The sequence below is a fragment of the Hyperolius riggenbachi genome, chromosome 9 (assembly GCF_040937935.1).
Source record: "Hyperolius riggenbachi isolate aHypRig1 chromosome 9, aHypRig1.pri, whole genome shotgun sequence".
NCBI lineage: Eukaryota > Metazoa > Chordata > Amphibia > Anura > Hyperoliidae > Hyperolius > Hyperolius riggenbachi.
This window is the reverse complement of record NC_090654.1, coordinates 183,259,477-183,277,863: the sequence shown is the minus strand read 5'-3', so window position 1 is coordinate 183,277,863 and position 18,387 is coordinate 183,259,477. Positions and strand designations below refer to the sequence as shown.

The 18,387-nt window shown below is 45.0% G+C and overlaps 1 protein-coding gene across 6 annotated transcripts in view; it reads right to left on the bottom strand.

Annotated features, from left to right (window-relative positions):
* Window positions 1-18,387, bottom strand: part of PTPRG (protein tyrosine phosphatase receptor type G) — an 831,563-nt gene that overhangs the window by 21,266 nt on the left and 791,910 nt on the right. For 5 of the 6 annotated variants that reach the window (XM_068253765.1, XM_068253761.1, XM_068253762.1 and 2 more), the window contains one exon: window positions 6,359-6,505. In XM_068253765.1, the coding sequence (XP_068109866.1) occupies window positions 6,359-6,505 (147 nt within the window). Of the gene's footprint in view, window positions 1-6,358; window positions 6,506-18,059; window positions 18,261-18,387 lie in introns of those variants that run through there. The other variant, XM_068253766.1, reaches the window with a different exon arrangement.

Below are 18,387 nucleotides of genomic sequence, written 5' to 3'. Positions count from 1 at the left end.
TTTATTTTCTTTTAAAGGAGAACTGTAGTGAGATCTATATGGAGGCTGCCATATTGATTTCCTTTTAACCTGCTGGGCGGTCTGGACGAGCTCAGCTCGTCCAGTACCGCCGGAGGCTGCCGCTCAGGCCCTGCTGGGCCGATTTGGCTGAAATAAAAAGCAGCACACGCAGCCGGCACTTTGCCAGCCGCGTGTGCTGCCTGATCGCCGCCGCTCTGCGGCGATTCGCCGCGAGCAGCGGCGAAAGAGGGCCCCCCTAGCCGCCTGAGCCCTGCGCAGCCGGAACAAAAAGTTCCGGCCAGCGCTAAGGGCTGGATCGGAGGCGGCTGACGTCACGACGTCGGCTGACGTCGATGACGTCACTCCGCTCGTCGCTATGGCGACGATATAAGCAAAACAAGGAAGGCCGCTCATTGCGGCCTTCCTTGTTTATTCTGGGCGCCGGAGGCGATCGGAAGATCGCCTCCGGAGCGCCCTCTAGTGGGCTTTCATGCAGCCAACTTTCAGTTGGCTGCATGAAATAGTTTTTTTTTTATTAAAAAAAAACCCTCCCGCAGCCTGCCTGGCGATCTTAATAGAACGCCAGGCAGGTTAAGCAATACCAGTTACCTGGAAGTCATGCTGAGCTATCTGCCTGCAGAATCACACCAGAAACAAGTATGCAGCTAATCTTGTCAGATCTGACAAAAATGTCAAAAACACCTGATCTGCTGCATGCTTGTTCAGGGTCGAGGGCAAAAAGTATTAGAGGCAGAGGTTCAGCAGGGTAGCCAGGCAACTGGTATTGCTTAAAAGGAAATCAATATGGCAGCCTCCATACAGTTCTCCCTTAAAGGGAACCAGAGGCGTTGGGGGGACGCTTTTATACATACCTGGGGCTTCCTCCAGCCCCATACGCACGGATCGCTCCCACGCCGCCGTCCTCTGCTGCCTGGATCTGCTGGTACCGGGTCCCGTCATTGCCGCGAGTCGGCCAGTCGGCCGGCAGACGCGGCCAAATGTCCGCATCACACAGGGCTCCCTCCATATACGTACGCATGAGGCTGCCTACTGCGCAGCCTCTTGCGTACGGGTATGGAGGGAGCCCCTGTGATGCGGACAATTGGCCGCGTCTGCCGGGAAGTGACGGGACCCGGTACCGCCGATACAGGAAGTGGAGGATAGCGGCGTGGGAGCGATCCAGGCTTATGGGGCTGGAAGAAGCCCCCGGTATGTATAAAAGCTTGCTCTATTTTTTAGTAACGTTCCTCTCTGGTTCCCTTTAAACAATACCAGTTGCCTGGCTATCCTGCTGATCCTCTGACTGAAATATTGTTTGCAATAGACCCTGAACAAGCATGCAGCAGATCAGGTGTTTCTGACATTATTGTCAGATCTGGCAAGATTATCTGTATGCTTGTGTCTGGTGTGCTTCAGACACTACTGCAGCCAAATAGATCAGCAGGATGCGAGGCAACTGGTATTGTTTAACCGCCTGGAGACCACAGGCTTAGTAACCAGGCCATGTTTTTACAATTCAGCACACTGCAGCTTTAACAGTGTGCTGCACGGCCATATACCTTAGCACACAAATGAATCTTGCCCCCTTTTCTTGCCACCAACAGAGATTTCTGTTAGTGGCATCTGATTGCTGCTGCAATTTTTTTAAATTTTGTATTACATATTCTTTTTTTCTATTAAAAATGACTATTTTTTTTTACATTTATCCCTCACAACTTCCCTCCCTTCCCCAAGATCCAATAACAGCAATCGCCTCTCATAGGCATCAGCCAATGAGAGGGATCGCTTTGTGAGCCTTTCCTGGGAACAGCTCAGTGACAGAGCTGTACCCCTTACAGTGCTGCACTAGATCACAGCGCTGTACAAGCACTTTCTGCGTTTTTCTTTCCAGCCTGCAGGTTGTTAACGCAACTCAGCGGGGATACGTGATCCCCGCTAATCTCCGCCCCCAGGACTTGACGCTGGTTGGTGTTAGGCGGTCATGGGAGAGCCACCTTCCCGACGCCGATCGGCATTAGGAGGTTAGGAATGGGTTAAAGGGAAATAGAAAAGCAGCCTCCATATCACTCTCACTACAGTTGTCCATATAAGGGGCACTACAGTGAAATTTAGGCTAGTAGCATGTTTCTGTTATGAAGAACAATGCATATTAGATAGTGCTGTTGTTTACAGGTCGTCTCGATAGTATTTATAGCTCAGATACATATCCTGGTGTCACTAAGTCATAAGGCAAGGGAAGCGACATACTCTGTGTTCAGTTAGGCTGTGTGATAACAGCTAATATCTCTCTTCTCTGCGTCAGCTCAAAGCCCCATTCTCCTAATGCAAGTTCATTCAGCAGAAACTACTGTGCTATGGAATGTCTTAAGGTGCATACACACATCGGATTTTTCCAAACGACCGGTCGTTTGAATCGTCCGGTCGTTTGGACGTTAATTTGGGCGTGTGTACGGTCGGTTGTTCACCTCATAAGACTGGTTTTGACGGATCGTTCAAATCCAGTCTTATCAGGTGAACGACTGACCGGACACACGCCTGATTTGATGTACAAATGACCGGACGTTCAAACATCCAAACAACCGGTCGTTTGGAAAAATCCAACCTGTGTATGAGCCTTTAGGTCAGGGGTCTCAAACTCAATTTACCTGGGAGTCGCAGGAGGCAAAGTCAGGATGGGGCTGGGCCGCATAAGGGATTTCACAAAAAAAAGTCCACAAATGTCATTATTAACGGTTTTAATTATTTCTTCTGAACATGAAGTGTCCTACCTTATAGCTCGCTTCAGTGCTCCCATTACAAGTAATACGCCGCATCCCCGCCGCAAAACAAGGGCTGCAGAGCCTCCAAATCGCCCGGGGTGCAATCCGCCGGCCTTTCCTGGAAGGGGCAGAGCTTTTAGCTTCAGCTCTGCTCCTCCTGACGTCAATCGCAGCGCATCGCAGCCTCTGCCCGCCCCTCTCACTCTTCCTTCACAGAGAGCAGGCGATCTGTGCGGCGATTGACGTCAGGAGGGGCAGAGCTACAGCTGGAAGCTCTGCCCATCAGCGCAGTCATGGATGTTTGCCCGGGGGATTTGGGGGCTCTGCAGCCCTCGTTTTGCGGCGGGGACACGGCGGATTACCTGGGAGCACTGAAGCGAGCTATAAGGTAAAATAGTTTGCTTCCGTGTCTCTTTTGCCGGCGCGGGCCACAAAATATTGTACCGAGGGCCGCAAATGGCCCGCGGGCAGCGAGTTTGAGACCCCTGCTTTAGGTATACAAACAGTCTGCCTGTTTATTTACCTAACACCTTTCACAGCATTAGGAAAACTGGCTTGCATTACAAGAAGAGGACTTTGAGCCGAGAGGAAAGAAATAGCGGTTATCACACAGCCTAACTGAACACAGAGTACGTCGCCAGCATCTGTATGTGAGCTATAAACGTTACTATCCAGGTGGCCTTTGTAAACAACAGCACTATCTAATAAGTGTTGCTTTTCCTAATAGAAAAATTCTACTAGAGAAATACCAGTAGCCTAAATTTTGCTGTCGTGCCTCATTAAGATGCAGTTTGATCTCCCCAACAATTTCCATAGAGGAAACCCTGCAGTCTCCCAACCTTTATGGATTCTGTGCTGCTTCAAATGTAGGCTATCACTACCAGCCTGGAACTGAGAAGCCTAGTAAATTAACAGTCAAAATTATTTGAGTAGGTTTTCTACATTTACAAACAACACTTGATTCCTCATATTCCAATGGCTGATATTTTAATGCAAAGGAAAAACACTATTGCATTGTTCCTCGTTTGGCTTTTGGCTACTCACTGGCTGGAGTGAGTCACATGATGTTAGAAATGACAGGTGACCAGCTGACAAATAAAAGAGAAGAAGAATATCCTGCCTGCTCATTTAAAAAAATGGCTGCGATTAGCAGCTGAAAGTTGATGTCAAGTGAGACAGGACTACGATTCCTTATCTACTGATAACTACGGAACCATATACACTGAACACCGAATAGATCTTAACAAAACTACCTGCTTAATATTGTGTGCTTTCCCTAAACAGCTTTGACCCCTCAAGGCATGGACTCCACAAAACCTCAGCAAATGTCCTATGGTATCTGGCACTAAACACTAGAAGCAGATAGTTTACATAGTTACACAGTTAATTGGGTTGAAAAAAGACATACGTCCATCAAGTTCAACCAGAAAACAAAGTACAACACCAGACTGCTCCCTCACATATCCCTTTTGATCCAGAGTAGGGCGAAAAAAACCCTTGCAAAGCATGGTCCAATTAGCCCCAAAAGGGAAAAATTCCTTCCAGACTCCGGATGGCAATCAGATAAAATCCCTGGATCAACACCACTGAGTACATTTGAAACTTGGGCGCAGGATACAGCGGTATATAGCTGATCCTGCTTCTGCACAAGTCCGGGCCGACTTAATTACTATTCCCCCTCCAGGCCGCCATGGATAGTGGGGGAATGAAATAATTCGGCTTCCAGCGATTGCTGGAGGCCGAATTATTATGTTTTTAAGCAACTTCGTCTCCGTCTTCTGACGGAGCCGACGTTACTCACTGAGCGCTGCAATAGGAGTGATTCCTATTGAAGTCTATGGAGGCGCCGGCTGCGCCCAAATCTAGCAGCGCTGAAAAGCACTGCTCCGACACCACTGGGCATTACCTAGTAATTATAGCCATGGATGTCTTTCATTGCAGGGAAAGCATATAAGCCTCCTTTAAATGCAGACATAGAATTTGCCATAACTACTTCCTGTGGCAATGCATTCCACATCTTAACCACTTGACGACCAGTGGATTTTCCTATGATCTGTGCTGCGTCGGCTCTCCAGCCCGCAGCACAGATCGGGATAGAGCCAGGGCGATCAGACTTACCCCCTTTTTTCCCCACTAGGGGGATGTCCTCCTGGGTGAGTCTGATCGCCGCCGCCTTGCTGCGCTTTGCACGGAGGGGCTCTTCAAAGCCCCCCTCCGCAGGGTTCTCGGCGCTCCGTCCCTCTCCCTCCCTCTATGGGCTGCGCAGGACGGATATCCATCCTGCGCATTGTAGGATAGGCTTCAGCCTATCATATGCCGGCGATCCCCGGCCAATCAGAGGCCGGGGATCACTGATCTGCTTTACGGCGCTGCTACGCAGCAGCGCCGTATGATGTAAACAGTGGGGATTTCTTCCCCGCGTGTTTACATTTTGCTGGCGAGCCGCGATCGGCAGCTCTCCGGCTGTTCACGGAGACACCCTCCGTGAATTGACATGGAAAGGCCGCTCGATCGAGCGGCCGTTTCCATGGTAACCAGCAGACGACCAGTTTACGCCAATCGGTGTTAGCTGGTCGTCAAGAGGTTAATCTCTCTTACTGTAAAGAACCCTTTCCTAAATAAATGGCTAAAACATTTTTCCTCCATGCGCAGATCATGTCTTCTAGTCCTTTGTGAAGGTCTAGGGACAAAAAGCTCATCCGCCAAGCTTTTATATTGCCTCTGATGTATTTATACATGTTAATTAGATCCCCTCTAAGGCGTCTTTTCTCCAGACTAAATAAACCCAGTTTACCTAACCCTTCTTGGTAAGTGAGACCTTCCATCCCTCGTATCAATTTTTGTCTCTCTGCACCTGCTCTAAAGGTAGCCATACACTGGTCGATTTGCCATCAGATTCGACCAACAGATAGATCCCTCTCTGATCAAATCTGATCAGAGAGTGATCGTATGGCTGCCTTTACTGCAAACAGATTGTGAATAGATTTCAGCCTGAAACCGATTCACCATCTGCTGAGCTGCCACTGTCGCCTGTCCCCCCCCCCCCCCCCCCGCATACATTACCTGAAGCCTGGTCCCGGGCATCTTCTCCGCATCACCTCCCGGCTCCCGGCTGGCATCTTCTCCGCATCACGACATCCGGCATCCGCATATAACTTTCTGTCACTCCAGTGACAGCGGAAGTTCAAATAGAGCGCCCTCTATTTGTACTTCCGCTGTCACTGCAGTGACACAGGAAGCTATACACGGATGCCGTGATGCGGAGAAGATGCCGGGAGCCAGCTTCAGGTAATGTATACCTGCATCGATTGTACGCCGCCAGCGATGCGCTCCCTACCCGCGGGTGATCGACGGTAATTTTCTCGCACGCAGCGATCGACGGGATTTAGCGTTTAGCGTGAACGATGTGACAGCAGATTCGATCCCAGTGATCGAATCTGCTGTCGATCGGCGGGTAATCGGCCTAGTGTATGGCCAGCTTAAAACTGTAGGGTTTGAGGTGAGGACATCATGGATTAGACTTTAACCAGCATATCCCTCAGATACTCAAACAGATGAAGATCTGTGGAAACTAAGCTAACAATGTAGCTACATCTCACCTGCGTAGCTTCAAGGATAAAATCATGGATAATAATTTGCTCCTCATTAGAGAGGCAAAGCCTGTCCATGCTGATAAGGGTCACAGTAAAGGCCTCACAGTTCATAGATTCTTCACGGCTTGGCCAATAAACACACTCATCTTCAGCCTGAATAATAGAGAAAAAAGGTAGTTTAAGGTTCAGCCACAAGCTACTATGCAGCTTAAATACTCTGTACATTACTGAAAGTCTGTAATTAGTGAAATAGAAACATGGAGATAACCATTTCTTATCTGCTTCCATGGCCAGGAATACACTGTGCAATTAGAGATATATCTGGTAAATGATCAATCTCTTCTCTTGTGAATATAAAATGTTTACCTAGCCTACCACTTTGCACCATTAAATATTAGATATGATTTCAGCAGAAATCTTGTTTACTATTGATTGCCCCACAGCAGTCACTTGCTTTGTACTGTCTGATGCAATGCAGCTAATGTTGGCTGTGTGGTGCGCATGCGTGGAACAGTGTGAATATGAAGGATAAACCCAAGAATCCCAGTGATGAACCTCCTGTCCAGCAAAGAAGTAAGACATTGGGCGAGTGGCGGTGAAGGGCGCGTGACCCTGTCGATGCTCTCTGCTGCAGGGTCCTATGAATGTTTTCTGTGTTGCGGCGCAATGCAATGTGAGTGAAGCTCACACCGCAATGCAATGGTGAGGTGTAAAACTGGCCTTAATGTTCCTGTCTTGATAGATTTACGGTACTTTCATTGTAAACTACAATGCAATATGATTATCAGTGAACTTATGTTTTTGTTTTGTTTACTTAACAGTCATTTACTGAATATTTTTAATTATTAAGATAAAGTTTTGTTTAATAAATAACTATTCAATGCAGGAAGCAGCCACGTTACTAAGAGAGAGGCAGCACTTAAAAATATTTTCAGTGGTGACCGAATTCTGTGCCCCTTCCTAATTAATCACTCATTAATTTGCATTGTCTCACAGGAAGCCATAAATTAATGGCCGCAGAATAGCAAGTGAGGTACACATGATTCAGAGCTTTTGCAAATTTACACAAATTGTATTGAAAAATGTATACAGCTTGGAACTTGACCCATCAAATACAGAAATTATTAGCATCTCACTGACCAACACTTTGTGATCCCTACCTCAGAACTGTCTGTCTTTGTATGGTAGCCATCTCCTGTCTCAACTGGTACTAATCTGGGTTATGGGTAAAAAAACAAACCCATTTTGGAAATTTAATAAATATATTTTACTTTATTATTTTCTTAAAAATAAACAAAATTACCTCAGGAGTTGGCCTGTGTTTTTCTAAAAACCAAGCAAGTCATACCATACACTTTTGAGGCTACATACTGTACACTCATTGCTTACGATAAAAGGGGTTACATACTGAGTCAGTGAGAAAGGTTTCTTCAGATTTAGACATTCTGCAGTGAATGCATTTATCTGCCTGACAAGTGTAGCTTTGCCCTTTTTTCCAAGAAAATAGAACAACTTATTTCCTTGCTACGCCAACTTTTCTTTCTTCAAATTAGCTGCTAAGCATCACAAACATGATGAATTATTCATCAGGCGTGGAAAACAAGATCACAATCCTTGACCAATGACATTAAAAAGTACATCCGACAGATGTTCTATTTCCAGGCAATTTAGTGTTCATTAAATATATTCAAAAGACACAACACAGAGTTAATTTATACACTGGTAAAGTGAGCAGAAGAATATCTCCATTTGGTATCATTCCTACAGATAATGTAAATTGCATACAGAATAAACTGTGGCTCGGTTAGACCTTTCTGTGAATAAATGGTTTCTGGACACTTCTAGGATCGTGGGTTGATTCCTACCAAGGACACCCCATGAAGCTTGTATAATCTCCTTAAAGGTAATATCCGAGCTGTAAAACAAATAAATAAGGACACTATTTACCCAGGGCTTCCTCCAGCCCCTAGCAGCCGCTATGTCCGTGCGCAGTACACTTCACATCACGTGCGCGTGACTGACAGCGGTGCTCGCGTGGGCACAGTAGAGGACAACCTAGTGAAGTCGCCCTCTGCACCATCAGGCACAGGGAGCCAGTGGCTGAGAGCAGAGCTGTGGTGAGGGACATAGTGGCTGCTAGGGGCTGGAGAAAACCCCAGGTAAGTAGATGTCCTTTTTTTCAGCTCAGAAATTCCCTTTAAAGAGACTTGAACTGAGTAAAATTATTTAAAATAAACATGTGATATACTTGCAAATGAATATGACATACTTACCCCGCTGTCAGTTCCTCTCAGGACTCACTATTTTCTTCTAACAACAATTACTTTTAATTCCAACTAGATCTAGTGAAAACTGGAAGCCCCAGGGCCCTTTTCCACTATGTCAGTTGCTGTCAGTTATAACTGAAAGGACAACTGACGTGCAAGGTAATGCCTACATTTCCCTATGGCTCAAGTGGGCGATATTACAGGATATCGGAGTGCTGACCCGGAAACTGTTATGGGGTCAGTGCCAATTTTCAAATAGAGCATGGAGAATTCCATCGATCATAGTGGACAAACAGGACACAGAAGAGGAGAAAGAGATTGATGAGTAGACTACACTCGAGGTAAGTATGTCATGTGTATGTTTATTTTTACTTTCATTTTTATCTCTGGTTTGCATCGGTTTCCTCCCGGTGCTCCGGTTTCTCCACATATCCAAAAAGCATGCAAGTAGGTTATTTAGTCCCCCAAACTGATCAGTCATGGTGAAAAATAATCTTTACTGATGGATATTTCTATAGTTCGGTGTAGTTTCAGTTTGTAAAGGGTTGCATAATGAGTCCGAACTAAAAAACAAAACAAAAAAATAACTAGTGCAATTGTGCCTGTTGGGCATAGGTAGCATATGAAAAGAATTAGCTGCAGGTTTATGATGCTTGAAATATGAAAACAGAAGGATACTGACAAGAGAAAACCATGAGAGAAAGTGAGGCAACATGAAAAAAGGAGAGGCATCTTATGGTGCTCATACATGGTACAATTTTTCATTTTTTTTAGATTAGATAATATTGTTTGATTATTCCATTAGATCGAATAGAAAGATTTTTCCAACAAGTCCGATCGGATTTTTATTGAAAAAACTGAATAACTGATTCTTTTTATTTTTTTCTTCATTGAAAAAAAGATTATTTTAAACTTTCATTAGATTCGATCGTTTTGGTTGAATAAACAGGGAAATTTAACATTTTTACTGTACCGTGTATGGGCACCATTAGAGAGAGACAGACATGTAGACTGAGGTTGTGCAGAGGGATAAAGGTTGAAGGGGAGATACAGACAGTGGTGAAGAAGGAGAGAAAATGAGGGAAAAGATGTAGAAAGAGGTGGAAGATTGGGGGTAAGACATATATAGAGGTGTTCACCTCCATATGACACTGCACTAAACCTCTCTACATAACACTGCATCTCCACCATACAGTACAGAACTCTATCCCCCCATGAGATAGTGTGTCCTCATATTTTACCTCAACATGTCCCTGTTTGCCTCCAAATCTGCCATTTCACCCATCAAAATACACTAGTCACCCTACCATCATTAGTTTGCAAGCTCCTCTCTGCCCCACTTCCCGTGACCTGTGTGTAGCACCACAACATTTCAATACGGAGGCAACATATAGTGATATACATCTGCTGTTCTTCCCCATAATGCACGCATGTATGTTCTTACTGTGCATGTTTGTGGTGCGCTAAATATCCATGTGAGGTATTCTGGCAAGCCTGTATTGTACTGACCAGACACCAGATGGTGCAAATAAGAGAAACTATCCCTATCCGAAGTGGTGGATTAACTTCTACTTTTTCAAGTGGAAAAAAATAGAAAATAATCATGACACAAGTATGTTTACAGGTGCATTTGAGGTAAAAGTTGACCTGGAAGCTTAGTCAAAATATGCAAGTGGTTTTCAGGACTAGCCAAACTTTCTTTTTTTTACCTTGTGCATATGACCAGCCTCACATTATTTAACCCTTCTCCATCAAGCCACTTGTATTAGCCAAATCTTTAGTACCATTCAATGTGCAGAAAACGCTCGGTGGCACAAATTTTCTGCAAAAATGGTGTGCAAAAGGTCAACACCAATATCCATAATTTGCCAACCAAGTTTATATGTTGCAAAAAGTCATACCAGAACTATGGAAACACATATAGGGTTGCACTAATCCAAAATATATATATTTAAAGTCAGTGAAAAAAAATAAATACATAAATAAAAACAATCACAGACCCCCAAATCAAGCAAAAGTGGGTCAATGAATACCACATCATTACATATGACAATCACAGCAACATCCTGTTGAAAACAGATAAACCACTGCTGCAGTGTAAGGATACCATACAGTAGATGCCAACTATAAACTATAGGATAGGTATGGAAGTCCTGATTTCCAAGAAAGTGCAAATAAATACTATAAAGTGCTAACATGCTTGATGAACAGGTCAACAAACATAAGTGTAGAAGAGGCAGAGCAGTGGTTTATAAGGGATTAAATAATTCACAACAAGGACGACTATAAGAGCAAAAAAACAAATTGTGTGCATAACCACGAGTATCCTAAAGTGATGCATTGTGGTCTTCCCTCTTTAAAAAAAAATGGAAGTGATCGTATTCAAATACGCTTTACTTCAAGAAATCAATAATGTAATTTGCAATGCTTTCAGTAATTGATTCAAAGTTCTTTTTATATAAGCTTCTGGTGGTTTTGGTACTCCACAAATTAGCTGAATACACTATATGGTTAGGGTTGGTTGTCAGTGTAAAGGTTAATCTTCTTTTACATACTTTGCTTTGGAATCATTAGCTACGCCAAAAACTTTGGACTGAGTGCCAAAAACTAGCACACCTTCCTAAATTTCATCCAGCTGTTTGCTTAAAAGGCTTAGCGTTTCCTGTGCACGCGCCGAGCCTTACTAGAAATCAGGGTCACAATGGTCTTGAATAATAAACCAAAACTGCCTCCCCAGGACGTTTCATCCCAGGTGTTCAGGTTGGTACTATAGTATTTTCACATGCTGGGCGTATTTAATCAGCATCAGCGGTTTCTACCTCCTCTGTGGGCTCATCTGGCCAGAGCAGAGCGGAAACTGCTGTGTTCAGTTAATCTAGAACAATCGTCCAAGTGATTTCACATTAATGTCGGTAATGTCGTCTCCCCGTCTTCCTATTAAAAGGTCATCTGCTGCTACTTTAAGCAAGACTCCATTGAACACCTATTACATGCACTTAATTGCAGTTCATGACTAGGAGAAGCTTGTAATGGGCACTGCGTGGCACTAAGAAGGTTTTATGCGGAGTTTAATTTCGGTTAAATAGCCCTGCGCGCAGAAAGTGTCTCCGTGATGTGCTGCTTTTTATGCTTCTTAGGCTCACACCTGCTATTCACTCAAGCGCTTGTTTAAGAAATTTAGAACAAGAACAGAGGACAAGGACTGGAAGATGACAACATAAACAGAGGTTTCTGCAACACCTCAACAAATTGTCGGAAAAGGAATTTTTCTTTTGAACTCCAGTAAAACTTATGCAAACTGATGAGGCCACCACCAATTCTCTCTGCACCTACCACACAGAGTGAACATCACAAGAGGCAGCGAGTTTTGAGGAAATACTACAGGCCAGCATCAAGATATCTAGAGAACCTTAGAAGCAATCCTGTGTCCAATGACACACTAACCTACATTCGGGGACTCCTCAACATGTGCTGCCTCTCTCTCCCAATGTGTACATGCAAAAAGCAACAGAGAAATTTGGGAGCACAGGAAACCCAATAGTAGAATATCAGTATATTTTCCGATATTCTACTATTACAGTGAAAATGAAGAATTTTCCGATACTCTACTATTACAGTGAAAAGGACGATAGCAAAATATCCGTAATGCATACTAATATCTTACTAAAGCAAAACATAACCTTATTCTCATACTGAGCCCTTCCACTACGGATTCCTACCCTTAACCACTCCCCGCTCTGATAACCTTAACCACCCCCCTCACAGCTAACCTTAACACCCCCCACACACACAGCAGGAAAAAGAGTGGGTGTCTACGGCGGCTCCTAAACTTCCACCGCTAACAGACGGCCCAAATTTCCAGTCGCCCTCTCAATATGATGACAAAGCAGGGGTAGCACAAATTCCAGCACAGCAGATAAGCTGGCAAAGTATGCTCATGACACTAAGTAGGATAACAGTGTCCAGCAGGACTATGTGACTGATGAGATGTAGCCAGACAGCTCTGCAAAGGCATGTGGAGATCCTGAACTGGTGGCCATGCAAGTTCTGCTGAGAAGGAATAGTCTTATGGCCAGGAGAACACCAGATGAGCAACAAATGGAACTGGGGATGTGAATAAAAGAGAAGGCTAAGGGCTCGTTTCCACTATAGGGAATCTGCATGAGGTGTCCGCATGCGGATTCGCATAGGCAATGCAAGTGGATGGGGCTGTTTCCACTTGTGCGGCTGCGGGAGCGTTTTTTTGTGCGGCAGGAATCTGCACGGCAGAGCCGTCATATTTCGCGTGCGAGAGGAATGCACGCGAATCGCCACTAATGCTTTTAAATAGGGAAACCGCATGCGGGTTGAGCATGCGGTTTTTGCCGCGAACTCGCACGCGATTTCGCATAGGTATAATGTTAATTTACACAGGCAGTGACATGGTTAAATTTGCACATACCCTTACCTATGCGGAATCGCATGCCGAAATCGCAGCAAAACCGCATGCGGAATCGCACTCACATGCGATTTCGTCCGCGGTGGAATGCAGGCGATTCCGCACCGCAACAGTGGAAACGAGCCCTTAACTTTACTGGGCAGAGATCATAGGAACGTTAAAATTGTTACAAGCATCACTCACTATAAAATTACATTGTATACAATCAGGGATTTTCTGCCAAACGCGACTAGCAGAGGTTTAGTTGCAGGACTTCAAAATGTAAGATTGTGGAGGTGGGAGATGACCTGCAACTAATACAAACTAATGTTCAATATTAGAAAAGTGTCAGACTGACATTGACAGAAATTAATGACCTACAAAATAGTTCCAGGTGCTGTCATTTAAGATTTGTGGGCTTTCTGGAAAAGTGTAGGGGGCAGCACTGAGATCAGTAACTAGGACACTTTGAAGTGACCATGTCATACATTCTGTATAGAAAAACCATAACGTATTGTGTAGTCCCCCCTAGGTCTGTAATGCAGGTGCAGCCCCATGTAGCAAAAATATTAAATGACAGTGAAATACTGGAAATGATAAGATCTTCATGATGCTGATGCATTAAGATCTGGGGTTTGTGGGACACCTCCATTCTGCTTCTTTTTTTCTCCCCTTCAAATATCCCTAATGTACCATATTCTATTTCTAAACCATAATGATGAAGAAAAAGGTGGTTTAATGTCTAGTGCAACATACCTCGTCCAGACTGGACCAGTGCCTCGCAGACGCTCAAGACAGGCAGCTGGGGCTGATTTTATATGCGCCAGCCTGTACCACTTGGTTTGGTATATGTAGGAGGTAAGTCCACCACTGCCTCCTAAGCATTTTTTTACATTTTAATTATTCATTTTATCCTTTTGGCGCCTTTGTTCTCTTTTACAATATGTACCACTTGGTTATTTCACATAGGGCTTGATTCACAAAGCGGTGCTTAGCACGCCTGTGAAAACCCCCTTAACACGTCTAAACGAGCTTTTCACGCGCAAAACATTACGCACGCAAAACTTTATGCGCGTAAAACTTTATGCGCGCACTGCACAGAGCGCAGGACGCTCCGCGCGAAGTGCCCATTAAAGCCTATGGGACCTAGCGCGAGCATAGGACTTATTAGCGCACGATCTGATTGAGAAAACCGGTGCTAACCTACTTAGCACCCTGGTTAGAGCGCCTAAAGACTTTAGACATGCTAAGTAGGTTAAATTACTTTTCTCCTATGTTGCTGTCACTTACAGTAGGTAGTAGAAATCTGTCAGAAGTGACAGGTTTTGGACTAGTCCATCTCTTTATAGGGGATTCTCAGGGATATTTTTATTTTCAAAAGCACTTAGTGAATGGCATTTGTTTTATCCAACTGCCAAAAAACTGTGTAGAGCGCAGGGAAGCTGGTCAGCATCATTGTTTAAATCCTTTTTAGGAAATATCTTTATAAAGAATAAAAGCCTTACAGAGAATCCCCTATGAAGAGATGGACTAGTCCAAAACCTGTCGCTTCTGTCAGATTTCTACTGCCTACTGTAAGTGACAGCAACATAGGAGAAAAGTAATTTATGGCTCATTTACTTTGGAAAAAATGTACTTCTTACCGTCTTTCCCCGAAAATACAGACAGTGTCTTATATTAATTTTTGCTCTAAACGGTGTGCTAGGGCTTATTTTCAGGGGATGTCTATTAGGAAGTGTCTCTCAGCAGAACATTTCATGTTCCTTTGTACTGTGATGTTCAAGGATTTGAAAGTATGCTACTGTACTGAGCAGGCACCTGCCCTGTCTTCCCTGCACACAGCTGATAACCTTGCTGTGTGCTGGGATGACAGGATCAGTGCCCGATTGGCACTGCACCACTGTGTCCCCACTAACTGGCTGCCTCTTCCTCCTCTTTAAATTCTGTTAGGGCTTATTTTCTGGGTATGGCTTAAATTTCAAGCATGCTCAAAATTCCAGCTAGGGCTTATTTTCAGGGTAGGTCTTATTTTCAGGGAAAGAGGGTATTTGAATATGTTTGCACATAGTTTAAATTTTACAGTTTTTCGCAATAGTGCCCCTTTAATGACATGCTGACTTATGAAAATGTCCTGCTAGAGCCTCTTAATGGCTCCAGGACGTTTTTATAAGTTAGACAGTGCTGCTGCCGCTGTGCGTGTGCACGTGAAAATAGTGGGGACAAAACCCACCCCAAAAAAAAAAAAAAATACACCTTTATTTCTAAATGATGTATTCTCACCATACTTTGTACTAGGGACATAATTAAAATCTTGTGATAACCAGGACAAATAGGCAGATAAAATGTGTGGGTTTTATGTACAATAGCAGTGTTTATATTAAAACCATAGGGGATGGAATTGGAGAAATAGTGTATTTTTTCATTTTTTCCTTGTATTTCCCGTTAAAATGCATAGAAAATAAAGTAATTACTGAAAACAAATATCAACCCCAAAAAGCCCAATTGGTGGTGAAAAAAAACAAGATACAGATCATTTTATTGTGATTAGTAGTGATTAAGCTATTGGCAAATGCAGGGTCGGACTGGGACACCAAGGGCCCACCAAGGAAGTTTCAGCCTGGGGCCCACCCCCCTCTCCTCCTCCTCTCTCCCCCCCCCCCCCCCCCCATTTTGGGCTCACATACACATGTACTCTAGAAATTTTGCATGACTTTATGGTAGGGAATAGATTGTGAGCAACTCTGAGGACAGTCTCCAATAGGAATATGTCTAAATGCGGCGCGCAGCGCGCCGCAGCGACTAAATGAGTGTCACCACGCACTGGAACATCGGCGTGGTCATGATGAGTCATGGGCAGACTTAAAAAAAAAAAATACAAAACACAAAATAAGTAGCGGCGTTATTCACAGAGATTAGGTCTGACCAGATACATTTTAGATAAAATATTCAAGTAGTTACATGCCTCATGATAATTCATCAAGTAGTCAAATGGCAGCAGATACCCCCACAAAATGCAATCAGGTTGACGGCAGATACCCCCACACAATGCAATCAGGTTGACGGCAGATACCCCCACAAATTGCAATCAGGTTGACTGCAGATACCCCCACAAAATGCAATCAGTTTGGCTGCAGATACCCCCACACAATGCAATCAGGTTGGTGGCAGATACCCCCACACAATGCAATCAGGTTGGCTGCAGATACCCCCACAAAATGCAATCAGGTTGGCTGCAGATACCCCCACAAAATGTAATCAGGTTGGCTGCAGATACCCCCACAAAATGCAATCAGGTTGGCTGCAGATACCCCCACACAATGCAATCAGGTTGGTGGCAGATACCCCCACAAAATGCAATCAGGTTGGCGGCAGATACCCCCACACAATGCAATCAGGTTGACGGCAGATACCCCCACAAAATGCAATCAGGTTGACGGCAGATACCCACACACAATGCAATCAGGTTGACGGCAGATACCCCCACACAATGCAATCAGGTTGACGGCAGATACCCCCACACAATGCAATCAGGTTGACGGCAGATACCCCTACACAATGCAATCAGGTTGACGGCAGATACCCCCACACAATGCAATCAGGTTGGCTGCAGATACCCCCACACATTGCAATCAGGTTGGCTACAGATACCCCCACACAATGCAATCAGGTTGGTGGCAGAGATACCCCCACACAATGCAATCAGGTTGGTGGCAGAGATACCCCCACACAATGCAAGTCCCCCCCCAGCTTGGAAGGGGGGCAGAGGGCACAGATCAGCGGGGAAGCATCCCCCCCTCCCACACCTAGGTCCCCCCCCCTTCCGCGCACCCCCCTCCTCCAGAAGTGCAGCCAGCAGCGAGCGGAGAATAACTTACCGAGCTTCAGGTGATGCTATCTCCGCTCCGCATGCCGCTGCTGCCCTGCTGGTCTCTGTCTCCTGTAGTGACGCTGTCCAATCACGCTCTCGCAGGAAGTACTGCGAGAGCGTGATTGGACAGCGTCACTACAGCAGACAGAGACCAGCAGGGCAGCAGTGACATGCGGAGGAGCGGAGCGGAGCTAGCATCATCTCTGTAGCTATTCTCCGCTCGCTGCTGGCTGCACTTCTGGAGGAGGGGGATGTGCGGAAGGGGGAGCCCCTAGGTGAGGGGGGGGACGCTCCCCCCCCCCCTGCCGCTCTGTGCCCAATTCCCCGTCTTCCAAGCTGTGCCCCCCTCCCTCTTAGCTCTGGGGACCCCAGGAGGAGGGGCAGTCGGGGCCCACCGATTCGGTGGCTCAGTCCGAGCCTGGGCAAATGAAAGGGATGTGCACGGAAAGATCAAATTCGCTCTTGTCCGTTAGGGCAAAAACCGCCTTGGGGTGAAGTGGTTAAAATATGGTAGATTTTTTTGTTTAAAATATAGTAGATGTTAGGAATAATTTATGCATATGTTCTGGGACTGTTCAATGTCATTATTCCAGGAATACTGTGAGGTAACTGTAATTTTTTGTGTACAAAGTTATTATCACTTGTAATTCTCACAAGCTAAGAAAAACAACATGGCAGCCAAGTCACTGGTATTCCTCCCACATCCCTAAAACAAACAGAAAAGTTTATTGACTTCCACCCAAACTGACCCTAGACTATGATGGAGATATGATGGAGGGCGAAGCTAGAGGGCAGGACATTTGGCCAGAAGAGAGCAGGAGGAGACATCCTCATTTTATAACAAAGCACTTTTTTTATGGATGTTTGAGAGTAGATTTCTCCTTATTTTTTAATAAAAGTGATGTTTTTGCACTATGGAAGTTCTAGTCCATAAATGCACACTCTGGTGACAGTCAAAAGCCACTGTTGTCGATTGTTGGGTGGAGCATTACGGAGGTGATACCCTGTTGCCTGAGACTAGTACGTGCTTGCTGCTGTCTGTGAGGGAGGGTGGCTAACCAAGAGGGTGAGCAAGTGAGTCCCTGAGTAAAAAGGAGACATAGGAAGATAACAGCAAACTGCGCAATGAGAGTGTCCTTTTATTTTCTTCTGAAGGAATACTGTGAAGAGGTCTGATGCAAAGATGCTTGTGGCGGTGATCGCATTTGGAGTCTTTTTAAGCACTGTGTGCTGTCTGTGCATCTTGGCAGCATAAGGGCAAGATGAGTGTGCCATTTCCGGCAGTTCTTTCTGCATGTGGTCACATGGTGAAAGCTGATGATCCATGAAAAACATCAGGTGGTACTATATTCCTCCCTGGTGACAGGATTGGAAAAAGGTGTGAAACAGACTATATTATGGTCTATGTTTCAGTTTTCTATATTCCAATCTGGAGGTGTTTTGAGAACACACCAGGGCTGCAACAAGAGAAAGAAAACACAGG